The sequence below is a fragment of the Phalangium opilio genome, unplaced genomic scaffold (genome assembly GCF_054372755.1).
Source record: "Phalangium opilio isolate 3A_F unplaced genomic scaffold, DU_Popi_V2 ptg000053l_1, whole genome shotgun sequence".
Classification (NCBI taxonomy): Eukaryota; Metazoa; Arthropoda; class Arachnida; order Opiliones; family Phalangiidae; genus Phalangium; species Phalangium opilio.
The window spans coordinates 419,021-440,535 of NW_028324172.1; the positions used below are offsets into that span (position 1 = coordinate 419,021).

At 36.9% G+C, this 21,515-nt stretch overlaps 1 protein-coding gene and 2 long non-coding RNA genes across 3 annotated transcripts; 1 reads left to right on the plus strand and 2 right to left on the minus strand.

Annotated features, from left to right (window-relative positions):
* Positions 1-3,477: 3,477 nt before the first annotated feature.
* On the minus strand, positions 3,478-4,050 carry LOC149672227 (uncharacterized). Its single transcript, XR_016367120.1, has 2 exons — positions 3,934-4,050; positions 3,478-3,799 (listed from the first exon to the last, which is right to left on the minus strand). It is a non-coding gene; the product is annotated as an uncharacterized LOC149672227 (long non-coding RNA).
* A 296-nt stretch (positions 4,051-4,346) lies between these two features.
* LOC149672228 (uncharacterized) lies at positions 4,347-5,199 on the minus strand. Its single transcript, XM_089840264.1, has 2 exons — positions 5,041-5,199; positions 4,347-4,592 (listed from the first exon to the last, which is right to left on the minus strand). The coding sequence occupies exons 1-2, from the start codon at positions 5,197-5,199 to the stop codon at positions 4,422-4,424; spliced, it is 330 nt and encodes a 109-aa protein (XP_089696390.1). The 3' UTR covers positions 4,347-4,421.
* Positions 5,200-18,438: 13,239 nt separating this feature from the next.
* Positions 18,439-20,437, plus strand: LOC149672229 (uncharacterized). Its single transcript, XR_016367121.1, has 3 exons — positions 18,439-19,003; positions 19,072-19,651; positions 20,294-20,437. It is a non-coding gene; the product is annotated as an uncharacterized LOC149672229 (long non-coding RNA).
* Positions 20,438-21,515: the final 1,078 nt, after the last annotated feature.

Genomic DNA, 21,515 nt, shown 5'->3' on the forward strand with positions numbered 1-21,515 from the left:
TATGGACCGAATTCCCAATGAACCGAAATCCCATACAACCGAAATACGCCAAACTAGATAAGAAGCTAGCGGAACGACGGGTTTTCGAACCACTGGGATTTGCGTAAGATAAGGAGATCCCATCGATTCGAATGCAACGGGGTGACGTTGATTTAGGACAGGGTTAGGTTATGTTAGGTTAGGTTTGTAATATTTTATAAATCATTTAACAATGCTACGCCTTTTCCAGAATATTGATGTTTAGCTTCATGGACTTCTCAAATAATATGCCTTTTCCAAAACATTACTGTTATGTTATGTTAGGTTAGGTTTGGTTTGGTTAGGTTAGGTTAGGTTAGTAATATTTAATAAATGATTTAACAATGCTACGCCTTTTCCGGAATATTGATGTTTAGCTTCATTGACTTCTCAAATAATATGCCTTTTCCAAAACATTACAGTTATGTTATGTTAGGTTAGGTTTGGTTTGGTTTGGTTAGGTTTGGTTTGATTAGGTTTGGTTTGATTAGGTTTGGTTTGGTTAGGTTAGGTTTGGTTAGTTTTGGTTAGGTTAGTAATATTTTATAAATCATTTAACAATGCTACGCCTCTTCCAGAATATTGATGTTTAGCTTCATTGACTTCTCAAATAATATGCCTTTTCCAAAACATTACTGTTATCAGAAGTGAGATGAGACCAGAAGTACTGAGCTAACCAAATTCTTCACTCGGCGAAAGTGAATATTCTTGATAACACACCAACGGTTAGCCCTCTGGTGTTGGTTTCAGAATTCCCCCTCCAAAATGTGAGACGCTCGCGGTGGTAGACGGCCGAACTAGATTCAAGGAGCCGCGTCTGGGTTACGCGGCGTTAGGTTGAGGGGAAGGGGTAGGAAATGTTTTTGGAACACGACCAATTTTTTTCTCTCTAGTTTTAGCGCGTGGGAAGCGGGATAAAATCCTCAAATTTGTTCACTAGTGCCAGGATCTACTACCAGTGCTAGAGCCCTTCACTTCTAGTATCATGTCACTTCTGCTGTTATGTTATGTTAGGTTAGGTTTGGTTTGGTTTGGTTAGGTTGAGCGACGTAAATGTTTCGTACTTTTCATGAAAATACCATTGGAAACTTACTTTAGAGTAACATTAAAGAAAATGTTACGGTTTACGGCTTATTTTAGCTTTCCCTTAAATTAACATAAGCCTTTAAAACCGATTCCACGGTTAACTCATTGCTACTTCGTTTCTATCGGAGATAACTAGGCAGTGTACACTAACGTTAAGTGCAGCCATTCATGGCTATCTCCACTTTTCGTAAACCGCCCAAGGTGCGGGATTTCGGTCCAATGGGACCTCCCTTCTTTGGTTTCGGTTGAATGGGATATCGGTCCAATGGGAGGGAATCAATCTTTCCTGTGTTCTTGATATTACGCGAGAATCTGGGTGACGCCTATTTGGAAACAATTCCGCGTGACGACGCGATGCGGCTTCGTAGTTTCCTTCACAATAGCCTAAAGCTAGTATCATATCGGTGTATTCACCGGTTCTGCCATCAGTCGTTCTAGGATCAAAAGCGGTTTTCTAAAACTTGGTTTTTAAAAAAGTGAGTTGGTTTCGTTCACTGTCTGCGCTGTTTTAAATCTAATTTGAAATAGGCTTAAGAATTGTTGGGAAGATCGTAGTCATGAGACTTTAGCACAGTAAAAGGCTGCACGTGCCATTACAAAACTTCTAAATATTGGCGCGCGAAGGCGAATATCAGTTTTAAATTTCAAGAAAACCAAGGCTTAGCTCAAAAACACAATAAAAATAAAAGCAGCTTTAATACCCTTCCAAATTCCAACTGACTTTACAGTTAGTTGCAATCCGGCCACGAAAGCAAACAAAAGCCAGCGATTCATCAAGTTTTGAGACTCGAATGTGAGAACATCTAGTCAGACTCTCATTCCATGAGGCAAAACACGCTACACCGCCAAAAACTGACATTTAGTTGATTTCTTAATTTGGCTTCTGACTTTACAATTTTTACGTTACGTTGCAGCCCATGTGTTCCGTAACTTCTTACTCCATTGACGATCAAATTGTTAAAATTAAGTTTTGATCCGCTTTAAACAAAAATCGTGTAATTTTGCTTGAAAAGCTTCACTTCTTTTTGCGATTCTCAGAAGAGAGTGGAAATAAAACATTAAACCTTTGTAGATTGTTTGTTACGTTAATTTGGCTTCTGACTTTACAATTTTTACGTTACATTGCAGTAGAGCCCATGTGTTCCGTAACTTCCCATCCCATTCGACCGAACGCGTTTCCCATTCAACCGAAAACAGCCCAAATGTGCGGTTTTGGGAAAATATATATCAAAATTTAAAAAGCAAACGTTTTTCCTTTTTTTAAGGATTTTTTTTTTACCATACAGTTTTCGTTGTATATATGTATATATTGATGTTTGAAATGCAAAATTTAATTTTAAGAGTGATTGATAATGGAGAGAATTGCATTGTTTTGGAAAAGGTGGCAGCTAACTATTAGGAGAATATTTTGGAAAAGGTGGCAGCTAAATAGTAGGAGAATGTTATGGAAAAGGTGGCAGCTAATTAATAGGAAAATATGTAGGAAAAGTTGGCAACTAATTAATAGGATAATATTTTGGAAAAGGTGACAACGAATTATTGGAACCATTGTTTTGGAAAAGGTGGCAGCTAATTATTAGGAGAATATTTTGGAAAAGGTGGCAGCTAACTAATAGGAGAATATTTTGGAAAAGGTGGCAGCTAATTATTAGGAGAATATTTTGGAAAAGGTGACAACGAATTATTGGAACCATTGTTTTGGAAAAGGTGGCAGCTAATTATTAGGAGAATATTTTGGAAAAGGTGGCAGCTAATTATTAGGAGAATATTTTGGAAAAGGTGGCAGCTAATTAACACACAGAAAAAAAGTGTTTAGAAACTAAACACTTGCCTAAACACGAAAATGCAACAGATTTTTTATCATGTTTAAAAACACTCATGTTTCAATAGGACTGGTGTTTAGGTTTTAAACGTGTTGATCTTTTGTCATATCTAGCATTTAATTATGTTTAAGGTGGTAGATGTCATGTTACTGCTTTATAATGCTTAGTATCAAGACATGTTTAGACGATTATATGGCTAGATCTAAAACATATTTAGACGATTATATGCCTAGTTCTAAAACATGTTTAGACGATTATATGCCTAGTTCTAAAACATGTTTAGACGATTATATGCCTAGTTCTAAAACATGTTTAGACGATTATATGCCTAGTTCTAAAACATGTCGTTTTAGGTTTATATGTTTAGGTTCTAAACGCGTTTGCATTTTTATAGGTCTAGTTTTAAAGCACGTTTAAATCTTAGTTTTCAAACACGTTTAATGGTATATAAGCTTAGTTTCAAAGATATTTGCTGGTTTATCTTCAAACCTTTTGATCGGTGTTACTATGTGCGTCCGTTTAAATGCTTATGTGGAAAAAAATATATGTATAATAGTTGAAGAAGAACTTTATTACACTTTTATTTTGTAACTTTCCAGAAACTTAAAGTATTTTGTATTTTTATGAAATTTCGCGTTATCTTCCAACAAGAATTCTTGGAGAAATCCAAGAACCTGTAACAAGGCCGGAGGATAACTAAAGTCAAAGATATAATATATCTCTAAAAGAAAGAAGAGACACTTCAACACAATATTCGTATTGCAGTCTATTGTAACATTTTCAGCAATGATATATCCATTGCTTAGTTCATCCATATTGTTTTTGATAAACACGATTTGTGGTGATAGTATTTGTGACTCGATTGGAGGGCTCTATATAAACAGGAAAACATTTAAAACAGTTATGAATTAAATCAAGCACATTTTGACTTCAGTTACAATTAAAAAAGGCATTGTACGCCCCTATATAACATTCAAAAAGTGAAAAACGCTAAATGAATACTTACTGGTTTGATGTGAATAATAGATATTTCAGCAGATTTTTTTTCCGCAAAGTGCTTGCTCTTATTTTTTGTTCTAATTTGTGTTGATAAACATCTTTCCACAACTTCGAGGAACTCTAACACAACATTATTTTTCAAAGATTCCTTAAAAATATTTTTAAAAAGTGATGTTTGAAATTATAGGTTACGTTTCAAGACAATAAAATCAAATCTATACATAATCTTTGTCAGGAAAACTAGAGAACAGATTGTTAAGTATTTTTCTTGAAAATTTTGAGCCTTTTTTTCCATGCCTTCCAGCAGCTTGAATTCAGCATTTATCTAAATTCAAAGAATACTATAAATTTGGAAATAATTTATAGAGACACAATCTGACGATCCTCTTACATATGCTATTTCAGTTAAGGGCGGATATATTTCCATAATGGTCTTCATAGTTACACCAGATGTTATGGATTTTCTACGGTCAGCAATTGATTCACGAAGAAGTCTTAAAATTCTTGGAACATCCCTATCTGACTTTTCCCACTCGGTCTTAATATTTTCACGAATTTCTTCATTATAACAGCTTTAGCCACCGAAGTTTTCTTTGGCTCTATCCTTTTCTTTTCTATGATACGAATATGTCGACATTTTGCGGAGAGTTTCTTTATGAGCAAATCCTGTTGAAAATAATAAGTTATCGACAAAATCTTTTTCATTCGCTCCTTTATGGAAGGCAAATCAATTCAAATACGATAAATTTAACAAAACATTTCCGTTTGTCTTTAGGTAATTATCAAATTTGCCATTAACATGAATGATCTGAAATAATTTCAACCAGTTTTACACATTTAAAGCATAATCTGAATGACGATCTCATCTGATATAGTTAAGCCTAATTTTTGCCCTTTCGTGGATTAATCAAATATTGTATAGAGTCGTGGTTGACATCTACGATAACTACTATTACCAATGAGAGCTCGGTCAGATTTTGCTTTAACCAATGAAGGAAAATTGACTGATATAATTTTGGTTTATTATGGACTTAAAAAATCTACTAAAATTCATGGATATGTTTTGATGAGTTTTATCAACGTTTTCTAGTCTATATTTTCATTATCTTCTTACATTTGGTCTTTTGGCCTTATTGTCCACAGCAATACAAGGATATTTCAAATGCACCATATTCCCAACAGCTTGGTAATCTTCCTTTTTGTTCATATTATATTTCGACAAAAGCCCGTATGCCAACTCTTTAACCAAATCGTCAAAAACTGCCATTGGCATTCCATCTTTAAGCTTAGAATGAACGTAATCTGTCAATATTGGTTATGATGTAGGCACTTGATCCTGAAACATTTTCGTAATAATTTCACATATGCTAAAAAAATAAGGTATACAAAAGTATAATGGTTGTACGATACCCTTGACAAGAATCCACGTGAATCACTAGGTAGGCTAGATACATCTTCAGCTTGCAAAGGCAAATCATCAGAAATCAAAATAGAAAGACGATCATTTGGAGTGGTACTAGTTGGAATAATGTTTTTAGTAATCAACGAGCTATTGATGGGCGAAATACCACTTCCTGAGGCCATAGAACCGCAAATTTCATTATCAGATATGTCGACCTGCATCAATGAGACAGCGGCTTCGGCATTCTAAAAATTTAAAGAAGGGCTTAAATTCACCTAGAGACCTTTTCAACAATAATTAAAGCGACAATGAACTTTTGAGTATAAGTTAATCATATATTAAACGGTTAAACAAATGCACTATAATTATAAATATTTTGAAGTAACTCCCACAGTGGGAAAGAAATTGAAACAAACTTACCGTTATAACAACACTATAAACCTCACCCTCATTCAGGGCCATTAACAATTCAGATTTAAATTCCAATATTACTTCCCAATCTTCTAGCGATGTACCATCGCTTTCGAGAACCAAAGTGATTTTTCCTTGAAATCCAAACTTGGCCTTTACTAAAAACAAAAGAAAAACAAATACAAACTGATAATAACAAGGGTCTTCCAAACTTACTTTGGGTAAACATCTCTTCTAAAGAGTTACCCATAAATGCTTTTTTAACACTCCTGTCCGAGTTTGTCACTTTGAAAACCGGCATTGTAATCTATTGAAAGTTATAATTTTAGGTATGCAGACAAGGTAAAACCAAGAAGTGATATCTAGTTTATTAGGGAGAAGATATAAATTCGCTACATTTCTAGGTTTATCACCAGTCCAAAAGTAGGTCCGGAGTTAATCCCCGCCTCTAAATTACAACCAGCATCTCAGTGGTTCTTGAAAACGCACGTCAGCGCGACGCGAGTAACGAAAGTTACGTATTTTCCGACTGAGGAGAGGCGAAATAGCCCGGCCTCCTTTTACGCCCCCCCTGGTATTTTGAAAGGGGGACTAGGACTATGGCGCCCGAGAATACTTATGGATTTTATATTTTCTCCCTAATAAACTAGATATCACTTCTTGGTAAAACCGAAATATTGATTTAACTAGTCCTGCTTATCTTTGAAACTTTTAAAATCGTGAGGCTATTAAAATATCTTGAGTATTATTCACCGTCAATTGGAGCTATTCGAGATATTAAGCTTGAATATTTCTTGTATTTATAACCTCACTAGATTTTACTGACTTAAGTAACCAAACTATTTAAATAACGAATGAAAATAATGCACAATTGTATTCTCGTTTTTACACAAAGCATTTATCAAAACCACTTTCGTATTTTATCAAATATATTCGGCGTTATAAATAAGTGTCAGATAGCAGTTTTTCTTGTAATATGTGGGTTGTGGCCATTTATATTTTATATCACTCACTGAAATTATAATTGGTTTACATATTTTTGGTTTTTCTAGTACATATCGTGCCAAGTGCTCATCGTAGAACATAATGTCTAGGTAGATGCAAACCGCGTAGGTCTTTCCATGTATGCACAGAATTTTATTGCTTATCAGGAATATGGGACCATCCTCTTGAGAAAAACATTTAAGCAGTATTGTGTTTTTCCTGTAGTTTTGCCCTAGCACTCTGACTTCCGGGCTTACAAGAACTTTCATTTCAGGCAAAACCAGAATTTCTAGTTCGAAAAGCTGTCCTCTTAATTCTTCCTCCATAAATTCTTCGTAACCTTCTTTGATCGAATCACCTTCATATATGAAATTTTGGGCTTTGCCACCAGCACCATCGTTCTGTAGTAGACACAACCATCTTTGATGCCGCAGTGCCATAGTTTTTGCCACAGACTTGAAACATCGCCAATTTCTATTTTTAAACTGTGAATGTTTTGCCTCGGACCTCATACACCAATGATGCCTAAGTGGTCCAAATCTTTCCATTTGTTCTGGAAAATGATTCAAGTAATATATTTTTGGTGTTATCGTGTTGTCAGGGTACAAAGCTTTGAAATTTTCTCCATGCGCTGCCACTAAGAACTTTAAATTGAATATAGTATCGCGATTCACGACTGATGACAAAGACAGTAATGTTATTTTTAGCAGTAAAATAAAATTTTTACAACGCAAGTCATTTTTAGGAATTTTATCACCGATGTATAACGGCATATTGAACAACAGAGTTTTCATGGCTGACGCAGTTTGTTTGAGCTCTTTCTCTAAATGACCCTTTTCAATTATCGCCGGCTTAACGGAAATCTCGTCTTTCCCATAAGCGAAGCCCTGAATTTTGTAGTTTAATTCTTCAAGATCAAAGTATTTTTTCTGATACAAAAATTCTTTTAACATAAGCCTGATTTCGTATTTAACAACCCCTTCTAAAAGCACGTGCATAGGATCATGAAGTAATTGTTTTGTAACTAAAAATCCAGGAATTCCATACAATGGGCTTTCTTTATTGACACCATATTGCTTCGACCAATAAAGTTTTGCTTGCTTCGAACAGTTTTTTAAGGAGAGGCACCTATCTTTGTGTTCTAATTCGTCTCTTTCTTGAAAATCAGAGTGGAGGAATGACTTTGCTATATGTGGTTTGGTTATCTCGCATGTTCTACAGAATCTAAATGCCCCCCTACACCTTCTTTAAAGCCACCAAGTTCTTGAGCTGCGAGGGTATCACGCGTTACGTACGCGAGTTTGCCCTTGAACATTCTATTTTCACCATTAACATAAAACGCTTTCCCATTTTCTGTTTTAAACTCTCTTTAAAATTATTTATAAGTTAATTTAACCCAAATTCCTTAACATCTTTTTGTTTAGCTACAGCTAATAAATTAATATTTTTTAGCTTTGACCGAAATTCTGGGGGAATATTGAGAAGTTTCCAGTACAGTATTGTAACCTTATGGTTTTTAGCATGAGATCCAATAGGATTAGCTATTTCTAAATCATCAGTATACAAAGAAAATAAAAGATAACTATGGACAACTGATTTCAAGTCCTTAAAATGTGCTCCATCCCATACATCTGACATTAAATATTTATCAACATGTCTCGCACCTATAAATGGTTTACATAAATATTTCCCTGTTTCTGGCATTGTAAGAAGAGCTTCCAATGCTTTATCGAATGGAACATAATATCCAAAGACATCTTTGCGAAAAACTGTTGATTTTGTATTTGAACTCTTTGCGTGATCCCTCTTCCCCAAAACTACTGACTCCAGGGGAGTATAATTAATTTTGGATTTAAAGAATGCGTTTTGTTTGTGTGTGGTCTCAAGATATTGGATGGGTGCATGTTCTCTATCAACCTCTTTATAATGATCCAGAAGGGCCTTAGTGGCTTCAAGCACCGAAGATATCTGATTATCAATTAATTTGAAGCTTTCCTTCAACTTTAGTATATAGGCTGCTTCTATAAAAGTTTGCTTTGAGGCCAAGATGTCTATCTCAGTGTCACTATTATCTTCTAAATCTGGAAAACTATTTTCCACCATAGTGTTTTCATCTAAATTTTCTTCTCGGTCATTATGGTTTTTCCTTCGTTTATGGCTTCTTAATGAACTATAATTCTTGAAGGTCGCCTTGCAATTTGTGCAATGATATTTACAATCAATTCGATTTCTATGTTTACCTAACATATGTTTATCATAAAGAAATTTTTGTTGGGTAAAAAATGGGCACACAGAACACTGGAAAAAAATCTTCCAGATCCATCACAAACGGTGGTAAAAAAACTAGAATTTAAATGAAAAAAATTAGAAAAATTAAATATTAACTTTTGTTCCCATTATGTAAAATCTTATTTAGTTTGTGAAAATAGAACCGATTGCCTCGGAAAACGTTTTAGTCGCTCTAGTTGAGCTAAGAGATTTAAACTTGAAATAAATGGAGAGCACCCCAGAGCAATAAACAGAGTAAGGATAACTCTGTGAGTAAAATTGACGCTCAAAAAATTATAATTAACAAAAATTCCATTTTATATATTTAACACAATCACTTTCGCGATAGTTTTTCAAATTTCTTGATTCAGAGTCTTTTGAATCATTTTGATGCGTTTGAAAAATCGCGCGCTACGGTCATAGAGACATCTGGCGACGATATTTCCGCGGAAACGGCTGACGCCTCGCTTCAAAACAGACTAATGTGTATTAAAGCTATGGTAATTTAATTTATGCGCCCTCAAAAAATATATTATTCCAACAGGCTAATAATCCTCAGAAAACCTATACACTGATTACAGATTATGGGTGATCGTTTTATTACTGTCTAGGTTGGGGATTTATTAATACCGCGAATTCCCATTAACACATTTAAAAACAGAGTAATTGCTTTCCTAAATACATAATTTTCAGACTGGGAGGATTGTTACCATTTACACCAGGAGGCCAGGCTATTTGGTGGAAAAACTGCAGTACCAAGTAGCCTCGCCTCCTGGTGTAAATGGTATCAATCCTCCTTATCTGAAAACAATGTATATGGCAACGTGATAACCCTCTATCTCATACTTTAGTGATATCCCACCTTCCGGTGGCGAATAGTATTCTCTATTGCTAAGTTCAAGTTTTCCCCAACGTTGGGGGTACACAGTTCACTCCCCTCTCTACCGAAATTACTATCTACGGCTTTTACACCGAGTACACTTTATGGTGATATCCCATATTCCGGGGGCGATATTTTTCTCTATTGCAAAGTTGTCCCCAACGTTGGGGATACACAGTTCACTCCCCTCTCTACCGAAATTACTCTATACGGCTTTACACTGAGTACACTGTGTGAGTGGCCCCTTGATTAAACATGGTAATAAATGCTAAGTAATAAGAGACTCACCTTTGCAAGGTCTTTTTTGGTATCCACTATCTATGAAATAAAAAATTCAAATTTAAGTCCTATAAACAGAAGCAATTAATAAGCACTGACCATTCTTCAAAATTGTAAAGGAAACTCAAGCGAAATAAGAAGATCCGTCGTTTCCAGAAATACGCTGTTATAAAGCGCGTGCCTCCTCTCGTGGCAAAACCTATATTTCCGTTTAACTTCGACATAGCTTAATTCAAACAAATCTAGCCAACAGGATTGAAAATATTTTTCTATTATTACCACCAAGAAAGCTTATATATTCCTCATGTCAAACCATCTCTTTAAAAATATGTTGTGCTAAAAAATGTGCATAAATAAAGTCCTTTTCACAATGTAAATTGTTGCTTATTTTATGAATATAGCCAATATGTCGAAAACCGCCCAAAATCGGCTATAACAAAGTGACATAGTTATCACACAGTAAGTTCAAAGTGCAATAGTGCAGCTCGTATAGCATCAGAGAGAACTTATAATAGGGAGATAGTGCAGCTCGTATAGCATCAGAGAGAACTTATAATAGGGAGTGGAAACTGAGGAAAATTATGTAGCTCAAAAATCACGTGATCAACAAAACTGGCCAGGTCTATTTCCGGTATAATATTTTGTGGCCCCTCCCTCTAGGGTGGTTCTAGAATGTTGCGGAATGGTCTCTAGAGGAGATGGACAGTACATTTTTAGGGAGAGGGAAACGTCTGACTTAAAAAAACTCCAAATGGCGAAAAAGAGGAGAGAGAGAGAGAGAGAGAGAGATAAACGCGCTTTATAAAATCCGCCGAAAAATGGGAAAATAGGGTGGCAGTAAAAACAATTTTCGGTACGTTTAGTTTTTGGATGCACATCCTTTGCGCATGGGGGGATTGACCTCCTCGCCTTATCTCTGTCATCCCCTATGCCAACTGTCCGCGCGAAAACTGCGCTCAGGTGCCGCGGTGTACCGTAGATTTACCCCCGTTTTCACCACGCATGGATCCCGCCTGCCTATACTGATTCTCTCTCCCTCTTTCTCTCCTCTTTGATGGCGCCAGTTGCACTCGAAATCGTGAACCCTTATTGGGTAATTGTACAACCAATAGTGATTGAGGGCAAACTTTAAAATTAAAGGAGTGTCATGTGACCGGAAATTTCCCAGGTTAGTTTTAGCGTCGCAGCGTACTTGTTTGAGCTACATTGTATTTAGCACTGTCAAGGACAAGAGCTTTCACTCCCCATTATAAATTCTCTCTGATAGCGCGTAGCTTACCATGGGATTTTTTTGGCTCTCTGGTGTCAACAGGCGAAAGCATGAAGATTTACAGTAATCAAAGACGAAGTTGAACTTCTAGGGCTCTTTTAAAATTATTTGAAAGTTTCTTCAAATAAAACTCCACAAATTAAGCCGAATGGGTTGCAATAAGAACTTAAACTTCTTTGGCTAGAAAATAAAGACCCATATTTCCAAAGTGTCCTTGGAGCTGGCAGAGGAACAACTTCTCGGAGAGTTTCATAGGCTGATGGTTATTTCGCTCTCAGACATATACACCATTTGATAACGGTAGGATGTCACATTTTGGGCTTTCGCTGTTTTTTCTTCATTTGTTGTTCTTAAGTTCTCTTTTGAGCAAAATTAATCATCGTCAATTGACTCACTGAACAAAATATTTGGTTCGTCTGAAAGGGACTGCTTCAGATTTTTTATAACTCTCTTCAACTGTTGTATTTGCTGGTTTTGCATTCTATTCTAACGGTTTTTTACTTTCAAAGCGGCTACTACTCTGAAAATGCCTGGTACTTTTTAAAACTTTTAACTTCAATCTTTTTTCCTTTGCAAGTTGACATTTTGCAAAAGTTTTGCAATTTATACATCTGGAATCCATACTATTCTTAATGAAACCGTTACATTTCTTACATTAGCTCTGATTATCGTTATCTTATCAATATGACGAAACGCGGTACGGGTCTCCTCGGAGTGTGTATTGCGTTAATGTTTATTTTACCATTTTTTTTCCTCAAAGGCTCAGTTAATTCTCTTGCGTGTGAACGTGCTATTCCTGCGTTTCGCATTTCAGCTACATCGTTTATGTCGTTACTTTCAATGGCCATCACTTTGTTAAGAGTAAACCTTTGACTATTAAGCCTCTATGCAGCCAGTGCAGTAAGTTAACTTTTGTCTCCATTATTTTGATTTTATCGGGTGATATTGAGGTGAATCCGGGACCTAATCTTAAGAGTCGTTGAAAAGTCTGCCTCAAGTCTTTTCGTAAGCCTCAGAAACGTTTTCGCTGCAGTGTGTGTGATCTCGACTTTCACGTCAAGTGTGTTTATTCGAATGTTTTAAAAAAATCTTTTCATCTTGAGGACTCTGGCTTCGTGTGTTTAAATTGTGGTTTACCTAATTTGAATGACTCTTTTTCGATAAAGATAAGAGTTCTCTCAATATTAACGCTGACAGAAGTACAAAGAGTTCAAGATCGCTGATATCTTTTCATGTGGCGAATGTAAGAAGTTTAAAAAATAAATTTCTTGACTTATCGGTTTTTGTGGAACGGAACTTACCCGATGTTATTGGACTTACTGAGACATAGCTTAGTGCAGATATTTCTAGTACTGAGTTCTTTACTGAAGATCATGTGGTGTTTCGTAATGATCGTGAAACTAGAGGTGGTGGAGTTCTTTTGGCTATTAGCCAAAATCACTCGCCTGTCGAGACTGTCATTGATAATGAACTATATAAGACTGCCACTGTCAAACGTCTCGAAGTCGTTTTTTCGTCCGCTAAATGCGACTCAAGATCAATTCTCTTTGGTTGCGTTTATGTCCCCCCTCCGGTTACCCAAGACTACATATTGAGTTTATGTTCTGTACTCAGTGAGATAACAGATATTATTAACAGTCATGATATCTTTGTCTTGTTCGGTGACTTCAACATGGCATGCCTTGGTGTTAATAGACCTGTCCCTGATAGTCTTCCCTCGTTGGACTTTTATGAATGCGTATCCACTCTCGGTCTAACCCAATTAGTCTCTGATAGCACTAGACTTGGCAATACTCTTGACTTGGTTTATATTAACGAACGTTGCTTCATTAAGGAAGTTAAAACAATCGATAATCTTCCTGGTTGTGATCATGATGCGGTGACTGGTCTAATCGCTTGTGAACGTGCAACGCCAAGAAGCTCTTCTACGGAAGTTCTACAGTTGAGTCGCACTGATGTGATGGGCTTGAATGGGCCCGTGGCATTTAGCGTTTAGCGGGGACATTAATGAAACATGGTACTATTGGTTACAACTGTTTTGGTCTTGTTTTAAGGACAGTGTTCCTTCAAGGACGGTATATTCAAAGAGATTTCGGCAGCCATGGATTTCCGGTGATATTGTTGACCTTGCTAATGTGAAAAGAACTTTATACAAACTTTTTAAATCTAAGCCAACTGAGGCTAACAGAGCTAAATACAGACGGTCCTGTAATTTGATAAAAGCTAAAACTCGTCTAAATTTAATGATTACGTGAACGACTTGTCCTCTAAGACAAACCGGATAAGTTTTGGAAGTTTGTCGCTCGTATAACTAGAATACCTATACCGAACTTTAAGAATATTGATAATACCCCTGTCACTGACACTTTTTTGATTGCGTCAATGTTTAACTCTTTTTTCAATCTTGCTTCAATATGTCTGACTCAATCCCTCTTGATGTTGCTTCATTGCCTAATCCGACTAGGGACGCAGATCTCGTTTTTACTCCCGGTTCCGTTGCTGCTGCTATAGTACGCTAAAAGTCCAGTTCTTCGTCTGGGCCCAATGGGGTTTCTACTAAAATGATTAAGCTGTGCGCTACGAGCATAGCTAAACCCTTGTCAGAATTTTTTAACTACTCTTATAGATTTGGTAAACTACCTGATGCCTGGAAAAAGGTCAATGTAGTACCCCTTTATAAAGGTGGTTCTTTGATTCGTTCAGAGCTGGAATCTTATCGACCAATATAACTTTCTTCCGTCTTTTGTAAAGTAATGGAATCTATTATTTGTGAGAATCTCCTCGTGTTTTGCTCGAATAATAATGTTCTTCCCGAGCGTCAATTTGGTTTCCATAAAGGTTTTAGTTGTACAACTCAGCTTATACAAGCTTTCCACTCTTGGGCTCTCACCCTTGACACCATTAATCCTCCTGACGTACAGGTAGTAATTTTTGATTGGAAGAAAGCCTTTGACTCTGTGCCCCATGATCGTCTCGTCTCTAAGTTGCAGGCTCTAGGTATCGGTGGTAATTCCTTGCTCTGGGTCTCGGATTTTTTGAGGGATAGAAAGCAGAGGGTTGTCTATCAGGGTCAATCCTCGAGTTTTCTTCCTGTTACTTCTGGGGAACCTCAGGGCTCTATTTTGGGACCACTACTTTTCAACTTATACGCTCATGATCTTCCGATGAGCATATCTGCACAAAGCACTCTCTGGCAATATGCTGATGGTTTCTTTTTATCCCGTGCTATTAGGACCCTGCAGGATTCCGTTACTCTTCAGAGTGACATTGACGCAATCTTTGAATGGGGTTTGCTTCATTTGCTTAATTTAAAACATTAAAAAGTGTTCTTTTTTACGAGGCGTCGCAATGTGCTTAATTATGATTATAAGATTAATGATATTTCTTTGCCTCGTGTTTTCATGTGTAAATTGCATGTTATAATATAACAAAAAATTGAAAGATAATGAAATCGCGTCCACTAAATTAGAGATTCCCGTCGTTCTTGGTTATGAACTTATGATGAAAATGGGCCTGAGGGATTTATGGAAATTAAATAAAGCACTTATGATATATTTTACATACTTGAAAGAGAGAGATTTCGACAAAAAATCCAAAATATTAAAGTTTCTTCCGTGATATTCGAGATTCTCGTCATGCTCTCTCGAAAGTCGAAAGCATCTATGCTATGGCCATAAAATGTAATTAAAATACTTGAGGAACAATTAAACGTATCAGAAAATAAAATCTTAAAGGTTCTTACTTCAATGGCGGCAACTGTCAGCGTCTGATTTTCACACATTTTCGCCTTAACAATTGTACAGGCTAGTGATATATTTTTACTATGAAGCGCAATAAGAAATAGCGCAGGATTTATCAGTAATGCGCACTATTTACCCTTCCTTGGATTCGAAAAAATCTGCATTGATGTTTTTTCGCGTCACGCCATTTCGCAAGTCTATTTCGTGTAATGAAATATTGGGGGAGTTTAACTTGGACTTTCATCCGCTTAAGGACAAGAAAATGGGTTTAACTTAAGTGCGAGAAAAATATTCAAATTTGAACAGTGTCCCTGACCATAAGAAATTAACATCAATAACGACGTTGCGCAAGCTGAATCCTTTTAGATTTTTTTATCATTTACGTTATTTTAGCAGAAATATGCCTTCAAAACTTTTCCTTCTGCTTTTCAACAAGGATTTAAGATCCTGGTAATGACGACGACAATTAGCCACATCACATAAAAGTAAAGTTATGGCACACTAAAGTGGAGACGTTATTTAACTTATTTTAGTTCTGGTATTCGTTGGAAAGTCCCTGCTTCAATATTATAAAATCGAGTTTTCATGAAAAACATCGAGTCCGTTGAGAAACAAAGAACACGTTTCAGGAGGTGTATGCGTCTCATCTTATTGACTATTCCATTAATTCCAGAAGAGAAGCAAACGCCACTGGGCATTATTTCCCTGGTGCCAAGAAGCATCGCTAGAGGCCTCAGCGCAAGTCGAATAGCGACGTCTGATGGCGTTGATTCTTGGTGCCAGGGATTTAAATTAAGAGGGCAGCCTACAGTCCGTTTGTTGGCTTCTTTGCAAGTAATTAATGGAATAGTCCATTGAGCGAGAGATTGGCTTCTAGCGTATAAATGAGAAAATTGTCACGCTTGCGAAATTTCTCGTAATTATTCAAAACATTGCCATTCCTGGCGAGTTTTTCGAAACTATGATAGCCCCGAACGATATTGAAAATTGCTAAGAAAAAAAAACATTTTTCATTTCAGTTATTTACAATCAATATATTGAGCTTTTGACGTTTAGCAACACAGGATGCTATAATTTTTTTTTTGCATTTCTGACACTAAAAATTGAGTGTCACATGATGGATTTGGATGTAGAGGGAGTTCAATACGTACACGTAACACGTGTCAGGGTTTTAGTAGCCCTAAATGGATTTATCCGTAACATTTGTTAATTTAATGCCACATATATGACATAAAATCTATTTTTTTTAATTTCGGAGCACTTATGCCGCGTTGTTATAAAAGCGAAGCCATTTTTCCATTGGTGGTCACAAAATAGCAACGTCATTCGCGTCTGCGCACAACACGTCTTACATTTTCCAATCAAAATATTCAGTAAATGAACCGTCAATAGCGGACTTAACTTCATCAGAGTGTATGCAGAGAAATCTTAAGCAGGCGCCACCTTACAATCCTTTGGAGAAGTAAGGCGCTTGAGCAGATCCATCCCGCTGCTAAAATGTAAAATAATAATTTGAGATCGTCCATTTTGATGTAATTTGTTTCGTCACTCCTTTTAATTTCCGTTTCATTTTTATTCGTCGATAAAAATCCTGAATCGTCGGATTCCCATTTTTGTATCAATCCTGAACACGATAAAATACTTAACCTAAAAACAAGGTTAGTTCAAGTAAAGGCATAGAAAGTGAAAGTGCAATAAGATCACACCATTTATCGATTTCATCTTTGCACGGTAACGATTTATGAAAAGCGGCGGCAATTTGATTGACGAATAGATTCTCATTGGCAAAGTGAAAGGCTTCGGGTGACAATCCCATGTCCAAGATGGTGGATTCCAGAGTGTCTTTCGGCATAATAAAACCGTACGATTTTTGTAAAACTAAATTTAACCCTTCCTTTGGCGTTTTTGGTAATTTGAAATCGCCTTTTTCAGACGAATTAGCGAATAAGTTAAAATAGTCGATGTCGGAAGTCTAAATTTAAAGGGTGATTTGAATTGATAACATACAAGTTTTCCTGCACTCTGCTATATCATACCATAATACTGTACTGGAGAGCGCTGCCTTCTACCGAACTGACAACGTAACCTTGTGATTTGATTAATTGAGCCATTTGTTCGAAGGTGTCAATTGGTAAAGTGACGGGAGACAAACTCGTAGTCGAAGTCAAGTAAGACCCGTAAAAAGATTCCAAAGTTCCGAAAAATAAAATAGTGCTAATGAGAAGGATCAAACTCGTTGATTGCCATTGATCTTTGGTACTTTGAATTCCTTATTTTAAACAGAATGTCAGAGAAAATTTTCTTTTGTTAATCGAACGGGTGTTAAAAATAAGGAATATTTCAAATAGGAATTACGCGTTCATCTACAATAATAAAGAAGATACAAGTGATGAAGCAAGGAGGATTTACAACAGACTTGTTCTGGAAAGGGGGGAGGCAGATACCGCATACAGTGACGCGCATGCCGTTGGTTAAGCCATGCGTCACGTGATTGTTGTTGGAAACGAGGGTTATTTAAAATTATAAACAAACTCATGAGGTTAGAGCAAGGAGGAATGAACGCATGCGCCAGATCGTACACTCTCTTGCCGTGGGGGTGGGGGTAGCGGTAACCATGGTAACCGGGGAACGGCACAGAACCGTTTTAGAAACGGGGTGCTACGTGCCTTTTGTCTGACTCAGAGTCTCCTCTCTTATACATTCTCCTTGGATAAAGTAAACCGATAAGAGTTTGCACAGTGGCACTAGACGATAATTCGAATTTTCTACAATAACACGCCAATTGCTTTGAAAATAGGCCTTACACGCAATAAAAAGTAATTAATCGAATCATTTACGCTCTTTCGAAAGTAGGTAGAAAAGGAGAGTTCAAATTCACTTGGTATTCAATGGTGTCGATGGTATCGATGGTATTCAATGGTATTCAATGGTATCGACGGTATCACGATGGTATCGACACCATTTTTTTCTCTGTGGTATTTTTTTCTCGGCGCCATCTTGTTTTTCTCTGACGTCATTCTCGGCGCCATTTTTTCTTCTCGGTGGTATTTTCTTCTCGGCGCCATTTTGTTTTTATTTGGGCTCTGACGCCATCGTTTCTTCTCGGCGCCATTTTGTTTTTATTTGGGCGGGAAATTTGAAAATGTTAAGCCTTATGCCCTTATCGGACTTCAATCAAGACCAAAGTTCATTGTGATTTTCAAAATCCTGAGTTTGCTGATAAGGCAAGCAAAGATTAGGATGTCATACTACAGTTATTATATAATAGGAACTGAACGTCTTATATACTAAGATATTTTGGGAATGGTGACAGACGGCATACATTCTGATTCAAACCTTAATATTAATTAATGTATACCATTAATAATAATTTTATTGACTTAACAGGGTGCAACGCACGCTAACTTAAATAATTGTCGAAGAAAATAATTAATATTAATTACATTTATTTAAATATTTAAGAAAAACTGGAAATTCAAAACACTTCAAAACTTTGACACGAAATTTGAAATTGTTAAGCCTTTGCGTGGGTAATTTAAATCTCGGGTATAAAACCAAACCAAACCTAACCTATTCTAAGCCTATCGCACTGCGAATTTAAATCTCTACACTTATCCCCTAAGTTGATATTTTCAAATCTCGCGCCAAAGCGGAAATGGGATCGGAATTCCTGCTGTCTGTCCAAAATGTTTGTTTAAGAGACTCTAGTCGAACTCGGGATGAAGCCAATTAACTAATATATTTATATATATTGTTTAAATAAGCTACATATTCTAAGCATTTATTTAAGTGGGTGTTGCTTGTCTCCGAAACAAAACATACGAATAATAATAAGAAAACTTGGTAAGAACTGTTTGTAAATATAAGTTATTATAAGCTGAATATTAAGCCTCGGATCTCTCTGTTTACAGTATATGGTAGCCGATATGCAGCATTTCATCTATAAAATAAATTCAACTTACTATTTAAGACGAGGTGTATCTTTAAAACCATTCCGGAGGAGAATTAAAATGCTAAGACTGCTTTACACGTGGTGGTGGTTTGAAATATCTAGATACGTGAATAGACACGTTGCCGGCGATAAACAAGAACCGATAAGAATCTTTTATCGATAAGATATGTGTGGTAGGAAAATTTCCAGATAGTAAACTAGAACCATTTATCGATATGATATCTTTCCACGTGGCGTGGGTAAACTAGAACCGAAACTAGAACTGTTTATCAATATATTTCCACATGGCGGGGGTAAACCAGAACCGATAACCGATATCACTCACGCTATTTCCAAACTTATCGATCGAAACTAGAAATCTTATCGGGCTTATCGATGTCTTCATTGAGTGTTATCGGTCATATCAAAGGTCTCCGGTTTATCATGTATAAAAACTCGTGCACGTGGTGATAAGATCATTTTACGGCTAACCAAGCTCTCTCCAGCAACCAAAGTACCACAGCAGCGGAATTCAGCAACAGGAAACTCTACGTTATAATGTAAGTACACTCTCTGGAGTTTTCTCTATATCCATTATTCGGAATTAATTATATATAGAGCATGATTATAGTTATTAAAATCATTTAAAGAGATGGATTTAACTTTGCAACACCCATTTACTGGTCTTGTAGCCGGGGTCACTGGTTGCGGAAAGAGTGTTTTTGTAGCTAAATTAATTAAGCATCGTGAAATATGTATTTTACCATCACCCGAAAGGATAATTTGGTGTTACACGGAATATCAGGCGAATCTTTTTAATACTATATCCTCACATTCACCAATGGTAGAATTTCATGAGGGTTTATTAGATGTTAGCATTTTAGACGCCAGTGTGAGGAATTTCGTTATACTGGATGATCTATTATGTGAAATTGCCAATAATAAGGATGTGACGAACCTCTTTATACGAGGTTCCCATCATAGAAATACCTCAGTTTTAATTCTAATGCAGAACCTATATTATCCCGGAAAGGAGATACGTACTTTAAACCTAAACGCTCATTACTTGGTTATATTCAAAACACCACGCGACCAGTCGGCCATTATCCATCTCGCGAAACAGATATACCCAACCAATAGCAAATACGTGGTAGACGCGTTTAAACAGGCCACCTCTGAAAGTTTCGGTTATCTTTTTGTAGACCTCAAAGCTAGTACCTCGGACGATCATCGACTACGTACTGGAATATTGCCTGGAGAACAAGCTGCAGTTTACGTTCCAAAATGACTGCCTTCATCGAGGTTAACTTCTTTCGAGTTAAAGGTGAATGGATTATTAAGGAAATGGCCGCATACTTTGAGGAGACCATGGACTACGAGGTTTGGATCTTCAAATCCCCTTGCCCCTTTGCTGATCTATCGCGTAGCCATAAAAGGCAATGTTCTTGGCTAACTCGGAACATTTGCGACCTGCGATTTGAGGAGGGTGACCACGACTTTAGTGAATTACCCAAAATTCTCGAGGAAATCCGTGAACGAGCCAGCACCTTTGTAACTAAGGGAATCGAGAAAGCGGCGGTGTTCGCGTCTCTTAAAAACTGAGGTCTTGAACGCCGAAGATCAAGGTTGTCCCCGACTGACGACTGTCGTGTGCTCTCATCCCAGAGCTTGCACATTTCACCGGAACAACAATAATTGTACCCTGGTCAAGGTGTTCCGTTTGGCGGCATGGCTCCGTCACAGAGAGTGCGAAAGCATTTAGACTTTTTGAAATACCTTAATAGTTGCAATGCGTGCCAGAGGAACGCCGCCATTAAGCTTGCCAACAAGGAAGCGATAAAGGCCATAGCAGAATGTTGTATAAATGTTCTTCGGAATAATGTACCACTCTCAGTGAGTGAGAAGAAGAGCTTGAAGAAACATCGTAGATCTATACGGAGAGTGGCCGAAAATATTCCACATTCGAAAAGAAAGAAGATACTGATACAAAACGGTGGATTTCTCCCCCTGCTTCTGACCCCCCTTCTATCCATCATAAGTTCGGTCGCTGGTGCTGCCATAAGCCGAGCCATAAAGTAGAAAATGGCGAAAAAAATGCTATTAATTTCGCAAGACGCGTACCAAAGACTGAATAAGGCTCAAAACGATTTCAAAATTGATACCACGCTAGAGTTGGAGAAGGACGATAAACTAAAGACCATTATCGACGATCCGAAACTAAACAATACCGAAAAGCTCAGTAGATATAATCGCGTCTTATCAAGACAAATACATAAAAAAGAAAAGAAAAGAAAGACCAAGAAGGTTAAACCGGGTAAAACGCGAAACTGGTCCGCCGAAATTGCATCATCGGTTCCAGCCTATACTGCGACTGATTGTTTAAACCTGTACAAGTGGATGGAACTCGCATCCGATATAAAATGG

Bases quoted from the DNA above. Each gene is read 5' to 3' on its own strand.
- LOC149672228 (XM_089840264.1), bottom strand. From the start codon at position 5,199: ATGCCAATGGCAGTTTTTGACGATTTGGTTAAAGAGTTGGCATACGGG. The intron at 4,593-5,040 runs GTAAGAAGATAA...TATTTTCAACAG, and splicing joins ATAAGGCCAAAAGACCAAAT to GATTTGCTCATAAAGAAACT.